A 12,362-nucleotide genomic window follows, 5' to 3' on the forward strand; every position below is an offset into this window, starting at 1 on the left:
GGATCAAAGAGGGTTGGGAATCTGACATCAGGAACATCGTCCCAGGACAATGGGACTGAGGGACGCAGTCATGTGATATAATGTAATTTGATAGTACAAAGCCACTTTCCCAGTGAGGGTTAGCATGGGTGGGTGTGGATACAGCAATATGCGTGCATGCTTCGTCAGTACGTATCACCAGGCACAGCAGGAGAACCTAAACTCATCAAACATTAACCTCGGTACAGAGTGTGCCTATGTGCTGCCGTGTGGTGAAACATGTGCATTTGCCATACGCATGCTCAATGCAAACAGTGGCCTCATAAAGAGCAAAGGAAACAACATGTTTTTCAAAGTTAAAACACTGGAAACTGAGTGGAATACTGTGATTTTTGGGTTTTGAACAATACATTACACTCATAAGGAGGCACATACTACGCAAATCTGGAACAATGAGCCTGTATATTGCCCGTTTAATTCTGATGTCCATGACTTATCTAATTATTTTGGATTGTGAAATGAGATATGATATAACAGTCAGCAGGCGACAGGAGAAATGTGGACTTGATGGTGTTGGTATGTCTTTATATTAATGCCTAAGCAAAATATGCCATTATAAGCTTTAGTACACAATGTTCTTTCACCCTACTGTGAGCACACAATGGACAGGGTACCTCACTGTACATCGCCGTCATCCAGACAGTTAAAGGGCACACACGCACACAGTCACACACATACTTGCTACATACAAGACTTAAGCAACAAAGAGTAAAAGAGAAATAGAGGACCACATATAGTAAAAGCATGACAGCATGGTTGGTGGGTAGGTAAACAGTTAAGAGCAGTGAGGCAGAGAGGGGGAGGGGATGAGAGGAGCCAAAGCATTTTCCAGAGCAAAAAAATAGCTCCTTTCTCTAGTAAGGCAGCTCATTACACTAAAATCAGAGGTTGCTTTGTATTTCCCTATCAGAAACTGAGAGTAGACACAGCATCCAGCTGCAAGAAACATCTTGAGATGCATTAAAAACTGAGATTGAAAATGTTCACTCATAACGTGCAATCAATCCAAAACCTGGTAAACAACTTTTACTGTTATTTGTGCAGAAAATATCATTCATGTGACCACAAAAGTTTCAATCATAAGAGTTCAAATTGAATGTTCAGTTGTCGAATAGCTCTCCTTTCCTTTGCCATGCCTTCTTCTCACACAGGCAAACACACGCAGTAACACTATTGTGTGCTTTGACGCAAGCCTCCACTTTTAAGACCCAGCAGTCTCCACCCTCAGAGTACTATTCACTAACACAGTAAACAGTGGTATTTTCTTTTACCACTGACAGAGCCTCAGGCGACTGGCCTGCATTCAACTCTCACTGTCGACCTACCTATTCCCAGAAAAACATTATGTGAGCAACCGGATCCTGCAAAGAAGTTCCTGCTGCAGAAAACTCCATCTTGATTTAGTCTTTTTTGCTAAATGGTACTGTTAAAAGGGCTCATCCCAAACACCTTAATGTTGTTTTTGATAAATTCACATCCTCCTCTTTTTATTAACAAACCTAAACGAATGTAATGCTACAAAGGCTATGCCGTAAAATCCACAAACAAAAATATGAGGGTATGCAGTTATATGATTTTTCAAATACAGCTTCAAGGTTAACAAGATTTACTTTGAGACATCCCGCTTCAAATGAACCCACTGAATTATTTTCTGAGTGAAGGAAGTAAGAGATAAGATGGACTAACATGAAACAGAAACAGAGGGTACTCGCTCATTTTTACATGTGCTTTTCATTTTTATGGACGGTAAAAACAAGACACTTTAGTCAAAATGCTGTGATATCAAAGCCGATATCTGTCTGTCAGTTATCCCGTCTGTACTTTTCAAGCATTTCAAGGTGCATTTCTAGCCCCTGACAGTCGTGGTATATAGAGTACATTCAGTATAATCATTAGTGCACTTCTCCATCACATTAAATCAGATATTCTTGTGCCCAAAAATATATTTAAAAGGACGTTTCTCTACATCATTCAACAGAGCGGTGATAAATTAAAGGAAAAGCCAAAAAAGTTGTACGTTTCAAATTGTCACCATCATATATAATCTCAATCTCAAGCGGTTTCAAGCACTTTATTTAAAATCCAAGCACTTATGTTGTGTTTTCAAGCTGTAAATCCTTGAAAACACTTGAATTGGAATGTGGTGTTTTCAAGGATTTACAGCCCCCGTGTGAACCCTGTAAACATAGACAAAACAGGCCGATACAGTCTGGCTTCGACTTATCGTACCCTCTCTCCTTCTGTTTACCACAGTTATGAGAAGTCAAAACAAATTGCAGCCTGACTAAACTATATTGTAAAACCAAGATTAGCGCACACCGCAAAAACCACACAAACTAGAAGCTTCATATGTTCATTATCGTTATCTAGGTAAATTATTGCAATACGGTTCTGATGTTTTTCCGATCCCCCAGCCCCACTGCTAAGCGCTCACCTCAGATACCTTGGTGCACTCATTTCGCCTAACACTGGATCTACCTCATAACTTGGCTCACTCTGACTACTTCATATTTCTCATGTTATTAAAACCTGCCAGCGTAACGCATTAACATACAGAGAGACACGCAGATGGGAGACAGGAAGGCCGGCAGGCAAGAGGGCTCAGTGTGCAGCTCAGCAGTCTCCATGGCCAGTGGGCAGGAACAATAGTGTGCTCTGGAGTGCCAGTCCAGCTCTGTCTCCTCACATAAAACTAGAGCTGCCAGCCCGCAGTGCTAAACACCGCTACAACAACAGAAAGATGGACTCAGTTACTGAGCCTCCACTCTCTAAGCCGATAGTCCAGATTTACAAGGTGTAAAGCGTCCAGCTGACACGTGGAAGTTGTCTCATTTAGAGGATTTGATTGCAACCCATTTACTAATCAATAAACACATAATAGATCAGGCTAGTGCTGGGTGGTATACCGGTTTTCATTTCCTGTATGATGTGACTTTTTCATACAACACAACACTGCTACATAGTTCGCTGTAATTATTCAATAGGTAGCAAAATATATAATAATGTTCCAGTCGGGGCAAGCTGTGAGTGCACTGAGAGTGGACCCCTATTAACTGTACACCCTTCTTACTAATGGTTATAACTTTTACACAATGATAAATAATCCAAAGCAAACTCTTTAACTGGGCAAAACACAGTTGCAGATAAAGATTATGGAACAGTAATAATTGTAAATCTATAAAATAACGCCATGGAACGACATGTTTTTATATTCTACGTACTATGGGAGAGACAAAATATCTACACAGCTATTACTTCCTCTTGCAATACATCATCAATACACTGGCGCTTACATTTTACTCTTAATAAAAGACAGAAATGTGTATTTTTTTGCATTCATTTATTAGTTTTGTTAGTTTCCTGTAAATATATATGCGTAATTTTACTTTGAAATGACAGCACACAAGTTACAGTCAGTGTGTTTTGAAAAGGCACAGAGCTACAACTATATTCACTTTACAGCATCATTTTGTGAGTACCCTGTGATTCCCACCCCTACTGTGTACTCCTGACAGTAGAGTAAGCCGCTATAACCCATAATAAAGGCCCAGGTATGCCTAGATCCTCCCCTCAGACAGAGTTTGAGAAAAAGTAACTTTCTACTGATCAAGTCATTGATTGACTGGTTGTTTCAGCACACAGAGACACATTATCTGCTCGGCTTTGATTAAATTAGTTGAACAGGGGCACCCGGGAGGAGTGGACACTAGTTTTCTTGCTGAAGAGGAAAACTCTGCTGTTGTAGGTGAAATGTCATGTTTGCTCGGACAGAAACCCTCGTGGCTTTTTGTCTTGCTTTAAAAACATATCAAATTCCATTCGTATTAGTGAATCGATGTTTTAAATTCCTATGATAATAGACGAGATTACCTTACATACCATTCAGTTGACAGGTCAGGTGTGTTGCATCTTTGCACAGAAAGTCAACAAAAGGATAAGAACACCAGATAATCCTGTAGTAACAAACTGTAACATGCATAGACTCCAAGCTCCTCACTGTATAAGTGTGGGTTAATAAAGGTTTTTCCTTGAGATTATTATACACTGCAAGATAAAACAATGAGTTTGTAGCAGACACACATTTGGTCCGACACATGAAATCATGTTAAGTCTCATCTGTGCATCTGTGTCCACACATGCATATGACCTGCATTGTGTGACAGTAGAGTTTGTGGGCGCTTATGCATAACTAAGTATCAAGACAGTAAAGACATCAGCAAGTCGTTATGAATGAATACGAACAATGCCCTTCAAAATACACAAATGAATATATAGAACCATACTCAACATGACTTGGCAATGCATCTGATTACCAATTAGGTTAGATCATCTACTGATCATGACCCCCTGACTGCCCCATTACTCAACATCAAGTCAGAATGTGCAACATGCTGTAAAAATAGCTAACATGGGGTAAACACTCGGAAAATACACCTTCATATTTGAGAAACTCCCTCACCATTAGATCACAGTGCACTCACAAGGAATCCAGCAGGATACTAGAACAACAAAAGGAGCAGTCAAATGAAGGCAAAGTTAAGAGGAAAGACAAGCACACACGATGACACACATACACACATAGACTTACACGACAACACAGGACCAGAAAAGTTACAACAAGGCAGCTGGTTGAAATGTACAGCTAGGAGGTGATAAGGTTTTAAGTATGCATGTCCAAAGGTACTGAAGGAGTAATCTAGGTTTAATATGCAAACTGGAGTATTGCCTTAATCTGACTATAATCAGGTTTTCAAACTACGTGTAAACCACAGACTGTCATGTGTCATGTAAACACACCGAGTCTCCCGGGTCCCTTACACATGCGGGCATCGCAAGGCAGATCTGCTTATGCAACAACTGCCCCTAAAAAGGGAACTTTTACAGTGTGGTCAGAACGCACAGTTCTTTTTACGAGGGGGCCCTGTTGCTTTACCCAGGTTTCATTCTTTGCATTGTGCTCACATTGCCTGAGCAAGTTTTAGAGGAAACCTTGGAGACAGAGGAGCACACAGTGAGGGAATATTTTTAAACCTTTGCTTATTCACAGACGTGTGTGTGTGTTTGTGCGTTTGTGTGTGTGTGTGTGTGTGTGTGTGTGTGTGTGTGTGTGTGTGTGTGTGTGTGTGTGTGTGTGTGTGTGTGTGTGTGTGTGTGTGTGTGTGTGTGTGTGTGTGTGTGTGTGTGTGTGTGTGTGTGTGTGTGTGTGTGTGTGTGTGTGTGTGTGTGTGTGTGTGTGTGTGTGTGTGTGTGTGTGTGTGTAGTGAAGGGGAATTTATCTGATGCTATATTTGATAAGCTCCACTAACCAGCTAACTCACTGTGGGCAACTTTTTATAGTCAAAAATGTTTGCTCTGCAAAACAGTGGTCCTTACACAAGCTTGCTCAAGAGCTGCTGATTGAGGAAGCCTTAACTGGCATCAGAGGGTGCGTTAAAGCCCCTATAGATGGTCTCATCCTATAGATGACCTAGGGAAGGAAACCGGTTGGACAAGCTAAACCCTGTGGTGTTCTGTTACTGGACTACTGTTGAAATATACACAAAGATCACAACACATCTTTGGGTATAATGAGCTCAAGCAAAAACACACAGCACTACCCTAGAGCCATTTAAAATTGCACATAAGTCATTTAATTACATAAAGGGCTTATCAACCGCACAAACGCTAAATTATACAATATTGAGGTGAGTCAGCACATGTAAAATTCAACAGCACCTGGTGTACTAGTTTATTTACCGGCTCAGGCTCAAAAGAAAGGTAATGCTTTGCTAGTTTTGTTTTGCTCAATGGAATATAATATAAAGTCCTCGGTTGGCTGCAGAGTTATCTCAGTGTTAATCACGTTACATAATAACGTTAATCTTCAAATGGCTGTGAAACTAATGAGCCTATGATACAGAACACAGACGACAAGATATGCAACTATGTCTCTATAGCATGCTCCAGTAAAAATGCAATGATCGCAATCAAATTGTTTATTTTGCCTCCTGTAGTTGTACAGAATATATGATTAGCAGAAAGGCCAATTGTCTGAGAGACAGTCTGAGACCACAGAGAGGAGTGCTAACATGGCATGCTCAGGCAACCACAAGACACTAGTGTTTAAAGCCTAATGGGGAGAAAATATGCATGCGGTACGCTATCATTACTGACAATCTACCTGGCAGGAAATGTGCAGCTTCGCAAAAATACTAAAGTTCCCATGCACACTTTCTCCAGGGATGCTGATGTAAACAGCACCACGTACACACAGTGAGACCCCGCAGTTGCTGACTCCGGCAGCGTGACGCACACAGAATGATGCCCCCCTCCGCAACCCTTTAGACGACAGCCTCCCAACACAGAGCCCCTTTCTGCCATACAATTACTGCTGCCTTGGAAACCTGTGGATTATTGCAAGGACTGCATTCCCCGTTCCTCCGTTCCCACTGGGATGTGTGAGAGCTGGCACAGAGGGGTGAGACGCTGACAGCAGCATGCTAAAAAGCGTTTGCATCAGTAATGAAGTGTTTCCGTGTGCAGGGTCATTAGTTAGTTTGTGGGAAAGTGAAACGTTGCAGTAAGCAAGCACACGCCTGACATGCAAGGATGTGATCAAGTTTAGCTGTTACCGGGGAAGGCTGTGTCTAATAATTGAATGTTCCCTTGGACATTTGTCGAATCTAAACGACTGACGACAAACGTGCTGATCTCTCAGTCAGTATCCCTGTCTCACGGAGAGCCTTGCTGCTGTATTTTCATTGTTCTTATGTGTCTTTCTACTTTGTTTGCTATCTGTAGTGTTAAAAAAATAGTTTGTTAAATCTTATCTGAACAGAACCTGAACCCTTTTGAAATAATCAAATCTATGGCAACAGCTATGAACAGAGGAGAGGATGCTAATTCATTGAGCTGGTGTCTGATCAAATATTTAGAGTTACTTTAAAACAGCTTGCATCTCTTTTGAAAAACGTGAATACTATGAATGTAATATACCTGTGTGTGTACTGGGGGAAGTATTTTCCGATTGAGGACGGCATCATATAAGGCTTGTCCTTGTTATGCTTAAGAAAATATGAGCGTTAAAATATGTTTCCAATGCTATGAGGAAATAAGAAAGAGAAAAAAGCACTGGTGGTTTTAAACTATAATGATCAGGAAGTATGAATGAAATGGATATAATTGGGGCGACCTGTGGCTCAGTGGTTAGATCAGTTGCCCCATGTAAAGAGGCTAAATGTCCTCGGGGCAGTGGCCCTTTGCTGCATGTCTTCTCCTCTCTCTCTCTCTCAACCCATTTCCTGTCTGTCCTGTCTAATATAGGCTTGAAAACTGCCAAAAAATAATAAGAAAGAAATTGATATTATCATTATGCTGTGTGTTACCAGAACCAGCAACAGAACCATTATTGGCTCTGCTCTGGTTACACTGTTAGGTATCATTTCTTCAAAGTGACTTCACGCTGGAGGAAGAGTATTACATCATCTGAATTTGATCTGTTAAGTTTTACTTTCTGAATCCACCAAATGTGTCTCATGTTTACTTTTCAGCCATTTATTAACATCTACATCAGAAATATGATGGTGACTTAGTTATCATCACATAGAAATGACCAGAACCGCAGAGAAACAGTCTGCAGGTCACACACACACACTGACATGTATGCTGGTCCAGAGTCACCAGTCTGGATAAAGGTGCTAGCCCGCTAATCCCATTTCACAACCCCTGCGTATTGTTACCTGCTCCGTGCCTCTGAGATTAAACAAATTTGTGAGACGTGTTAATCTACCAGATGTCTCCTTCAGGCGCACATACTCTGGAGAGTATCTGCACACGCCATGTTTTAAAGGGCAATTTATTTACATTGTTGAATAATAATGGATCTGTTACATCTGCACAACTATAAAGACATTTGCATATTCATTTTACACTGCGTTTCCCCCTTTATACAGACTATAAACTCTCCTTCCTCAGGGTTTGCAGTAGATCTTATTTATCCTGTGTGCATCTACACTTATTGATCCACTCACATAAACGTAATCCATTGTCGGTTTGACTACCACTGATTACAGTTTTAGTCATTTATTTATTAGGCTAACAATATATAATGCATTTTTCCCCATAAATACAGATAAACGCTTGTTTGGTTTCATATGATTAAATTGAGTCATTCTTTATTGAAAACTTTGTCCCAGAACAAGTAAAAGTATAACATCAGTTTGGACTAGAGCTAGTCGATAATTATTTATGATAGTTTATCTTTTTTCAATGGATTCGTATCGTGATAAAATAATTTATCGAGATATCGTGACACACAATTACGTCGTCTAAATTGATAATAACACATACAAATTTCTCAGAAAACCTTTTGAGGGGATATCAATTTAAAAGTTTTGTTTTGTTTCTACATCACATTACAAAATTTGTGTGCCTTCATGTCAACATAGTCAGTGTATGACTGTAAACATTATATTTGTAGTCTCTAATTTCACTTTAGACTGTTCATTTTGCACTAAAGTTCTTCATAAAATGAGTAAGAAGGCTACTTTACATTTGTCAAGTATACTAAACTAGGCTTAAGACAATGCTATTCATTCATGAAATTACCAGAAAACATACTGTTATGATACCGATACTGTGATATATAGTGTTATTACCATCACATCCTGCACCTGGACAGATTTCTTGACTGTGACTTTATTACAGGGGGAGTCCAGTCCTGCCCCTGCATGTTTTAGGTTTCTCCCTGCTGTAACACACCTGAGTCTAATGCTGCTCGTTACCAAACTTCAGCTGCACAAAGAACAGTTTAAAGTGATAACATTGGACTCAGGTGTGTTGGAGCAGAGACAAACCTCAAATATGCAGGACAGTAGCCCTCCAGTAGCAGGACTGGACACTTCTGCTGGTCTATCATGTACTACTACAGCCTTTTAACCACTATTGTGAATATATCTACTATATCAAGACTTTTCTGTTTGCAGCTGCTTTTGAGTCGACTGCCATGTAACTTCTGTAACAATCTTTAATATATGTTTTAAATGGCCTTTTATGCGTTTTAAATAGATTATGTTTTATGCTTTCCCCCGAGTGCTTTTATTGCTTTATGTAAAGCACTTTGAATGACATTATTGTTGAATTGTGCTATTCAAATACCCTTGCTTTGCCTTGCTAGCCAACTGCTATATCACTACTTTTGACCTTAGCATGGGGATGTGAACAAAGTATCAGGACAGCTAGCAGAATTTTCTAGTTGTGTTTTTCTGTCACTTGCCTTTTTTCTTGACTTCTTTTAGCTGTTACTTTGTTTTTAATGTGTACATTTTGTATTCTCTATCTGTTACTGATGCTTGTGTTATTTCCCTATCGCCTTCTGCTGCTGTAACACTGTAAATGTCCCCATTGTGGGACTAAAAGATGATTATCTGATGTTATTTCACCAGCCGCTGGTTCACTGGTTTAGATTAGCTTAGCTTAGCCATGCTGCTATTCAACAGCTGGCTACTATCTACTAACTAACCCACTGAAAATCGCTTTAAAAACAGCAAACTTTATCCCCAATTTATGTCACACGTATCTACAAAACCATGCAAATGATCTCCTTCTTGGTGAACTCGCAGGTGACCCGACCATCACATCGCATCACACAGTAACTAGCTGACCGTGTTAGCTGTGCAGCGGCGGGGAGGGTTCATGTCACTCAGCACTGATGACCGACGGATCAAATGCGGCAAAAGAAAACCACGCAAAGCAAATGTGACGGGCAGTATAACTACCGTGAACCATAGCTGACACATTGATACGATTGTCATTTGTCTGACGCGTCGGTTAAAACAGTGAAATTGAGGCTTACCAGCACAGGAGAGCTACAATGAGGCACACCAACAAAACGCGCAGCCTCTTCATTATCTTCCAGCGGGGACCAACATCCTCGCTCTTGTGGGGTTTTTCTAATCTCTCACGGCTACAAAAATACACCGAAGACAAGATTTGGTTGTTGTTGTTGTCGTTGGCAGAAGAACCGCGTTATTAACAAACAAACAAACCACTGTCTCCTGCTAAATTTTCATTGTGAGGACTCCGGCGTCCGCTCCTTAATCGAGCTTTCACAGCTACTGATGTTGTCGGGGAGCTAGCGGTTGGTAAGTTCAACCCCCGCTTCACGGCCGACCAATCAGATCAGAGATGTGGATTTATTGACCAATCAGAGGAGACGTGGCAACACCGTGTGTATGACAACGCCCCGCCCCCTCTCAGTGGAGGATGAGTTGGTGGCTGTGGAGCTGGACGCGTCACCTCTCTCTTGATAAGCAAATCACTAAAAAGCACGCAATATTTAAAGGTGTTGCTCAACCGTCTGATGCAAAACCTCTCAACAGACATGACTCATGCGGATATCTTTGTTTTCGTGGAGGTAATATATGTAAAGGACCACATCCCTTAATGAGGCATGTGTGTGAGTGTGTGTGTGTGAGTGTGTGTTTATGGGGGGTGAGGAATGTGAACACGGTGTTCTTTTTGCCTCAACACCTTCTTCTAATGAAAATATATAATGGATTAATCTATTTATTTCGTAATATATCAAGCTTATATATCCGAGAGGGTGTAGGTTGAAGCCAAAGCTTATCTAGCCCTACCCAATTTACCTTAAAGATTAATAAAAAAGGATCAAATCACACACATTTGAAAGTAATCAGTACACTTGAATTTCTGATCACAACAAAATAAAGAATAGTACAAATTGGTACAACATCAAACTTAATTTTCCATACTGAAACGAGAAATTCTGTCAGTCTTATAAAGTATTTTAAAGCCGACTAGAGTTCAGCATAGTTTAATATTTTCAGGACAGTTATTCCAGATGTTAATCCCTCAAACAGTTCTTTTTTCCTCAACACCTTCGTCTAATGAAATTATATAATGGATGAATTGATTTATTTCGGTATATATATCAAGCTTGTATAACCGAGAGGGTGTAGGTTGAAGCCAAAGCTTATATACCCCTACACCCTTTACCTTAAAGATTAATAGAAAAATGCAAAAGGATCAGATCACAGACATTTGAAAGTTATCAGTACACTTAAATTTCTGATCACAACAAAATAAAGAATAGTACAACATCAAACTTAATTTTCCACACTGTAACGAGAAATTATATCAGTCTTATAAAGTCTTTTAAAGCCGACTAGAGTTCAGCATAGTTTAATATTTTCAGGACAGTTATTCCAGATGTTAATCCCTCTAACAGTTCTTTTTTCCTCAACACCTTCGTCTAATGAAAATATATAATGGATTAATTTATTTATTTCGGTATATATCATGCTTATATAACCGAGAGGGTGTAGGTTGAAGCCAAAGCTTATATAGCCCTACACCTTTTACCTTAAAGATTAATAAAAAAAATACAAAAAGGGTCAGATCACACACATTTAAAAGTTATCAGTACACTTACATATCTGATCACAACAATATAAAGAATAGTACAACATTAAACTTAATTTTCCATACTGTAACAAGAAATTATGTCAGTCTTATAAAGTATTTTAAAGTCGACTATACAGCATAGTTTAATGTTTTCAGGACAGTTATTCCAGATGGGTCTATGTGAATCATAAATAAGTCATAGAGTGTGGTCTTTACCTACTCTGTAAAGTGTCCTGAGATAACTTTTGTTATGATTCGGCACTATAAATAAAATTGAATTGAATTTCAAAATGTTCAAGCGACTAAATAGTGGGTTGGTTTGCTCACAGAAAGTTTTATCACTGATGATTCTTAAAGGCATTTTTGCAATAAAACATATAATTATTATTTGTTCTGTATGTGTTTCCCCAAACCTCAATGCAAAATGTCATAGATGTCATGTCATATATATATATATATTTTTAAAAGTCCTAAAAAGGTATTTCAAATCAAACATTCATTATTAAACATGCTGGATGCTGCATAGATAAAAAAAATTTTTTTTATCTAATATAGTATGTCAAATGATCTGTACTTGTAGCAGCTGTCAGGTTTTAATTAATGGGACAGAAACTTTAATTAGGAATCTCAAAGTCATTGAAATTAAAGCATCATTGTGCTTGTTTAAAAGATAATATAGTCTTTAAATGTCTCAAAGGGGAGACATTTACATTGTTGCAGCAAGGGGATAGAAAAAAACAACATATAAATAACACAAATAGGATAAAATACACATGCAACAAATAGCACCAATATATACAGGAAACATATAATAATAGATATTTTAGTGCTTGTATTTGTTTATATGTTCCGAACAAGTAAAGACATAAATTAGAAATAAAAAATCTAAACACTCAAACAATAAGTCATTCTAAACAATA

The 12,362-nt window shown here is 39.1% G+C and overlaps 1 protein-coding gene across 3 annotated transcripts in view; it reads right to left on the minus strand.

Moving 5' to 3' along the window:
- Positions 1-10,116, minus strand: part of suco (SUN domain containing ossification factor) — a 41,163-nt gene extending 31,047 nt beyond the window's left edge. For all 3 annotated transcript variants that reach the window (XM_083940115.1, XM_083940114.1, XM_083940116.1), the window contains exon 1: positions 9,872-10,116. In XM_083940115.1, the coding sequence (XP_083796241.1) occupies positions 9,872-9,924 (53 nt within the window). In that variant the 5' untranslated portion in view covers positions 9,925-10,116. The remainder of the gene's footprint in view (positions 1-9,871) is intronic.
- Between the last annotated feature and the right edge of the window lie 2,246 nt (positions 10,117-12,362).

Source organism: Echiichthys vipera, assembly GCF_963691815.1.
Source record: "Echiichthys vipera genome assembly, chromosome: 3".
In the NCBI taxonomy this organism is placed as follows: domain Eukaryota; kingdom Metazoa; phylum Chordata; class Actinopteri; order Perciformes; family Trachinidae; genus Echiichthys; species Echiichthys vipera.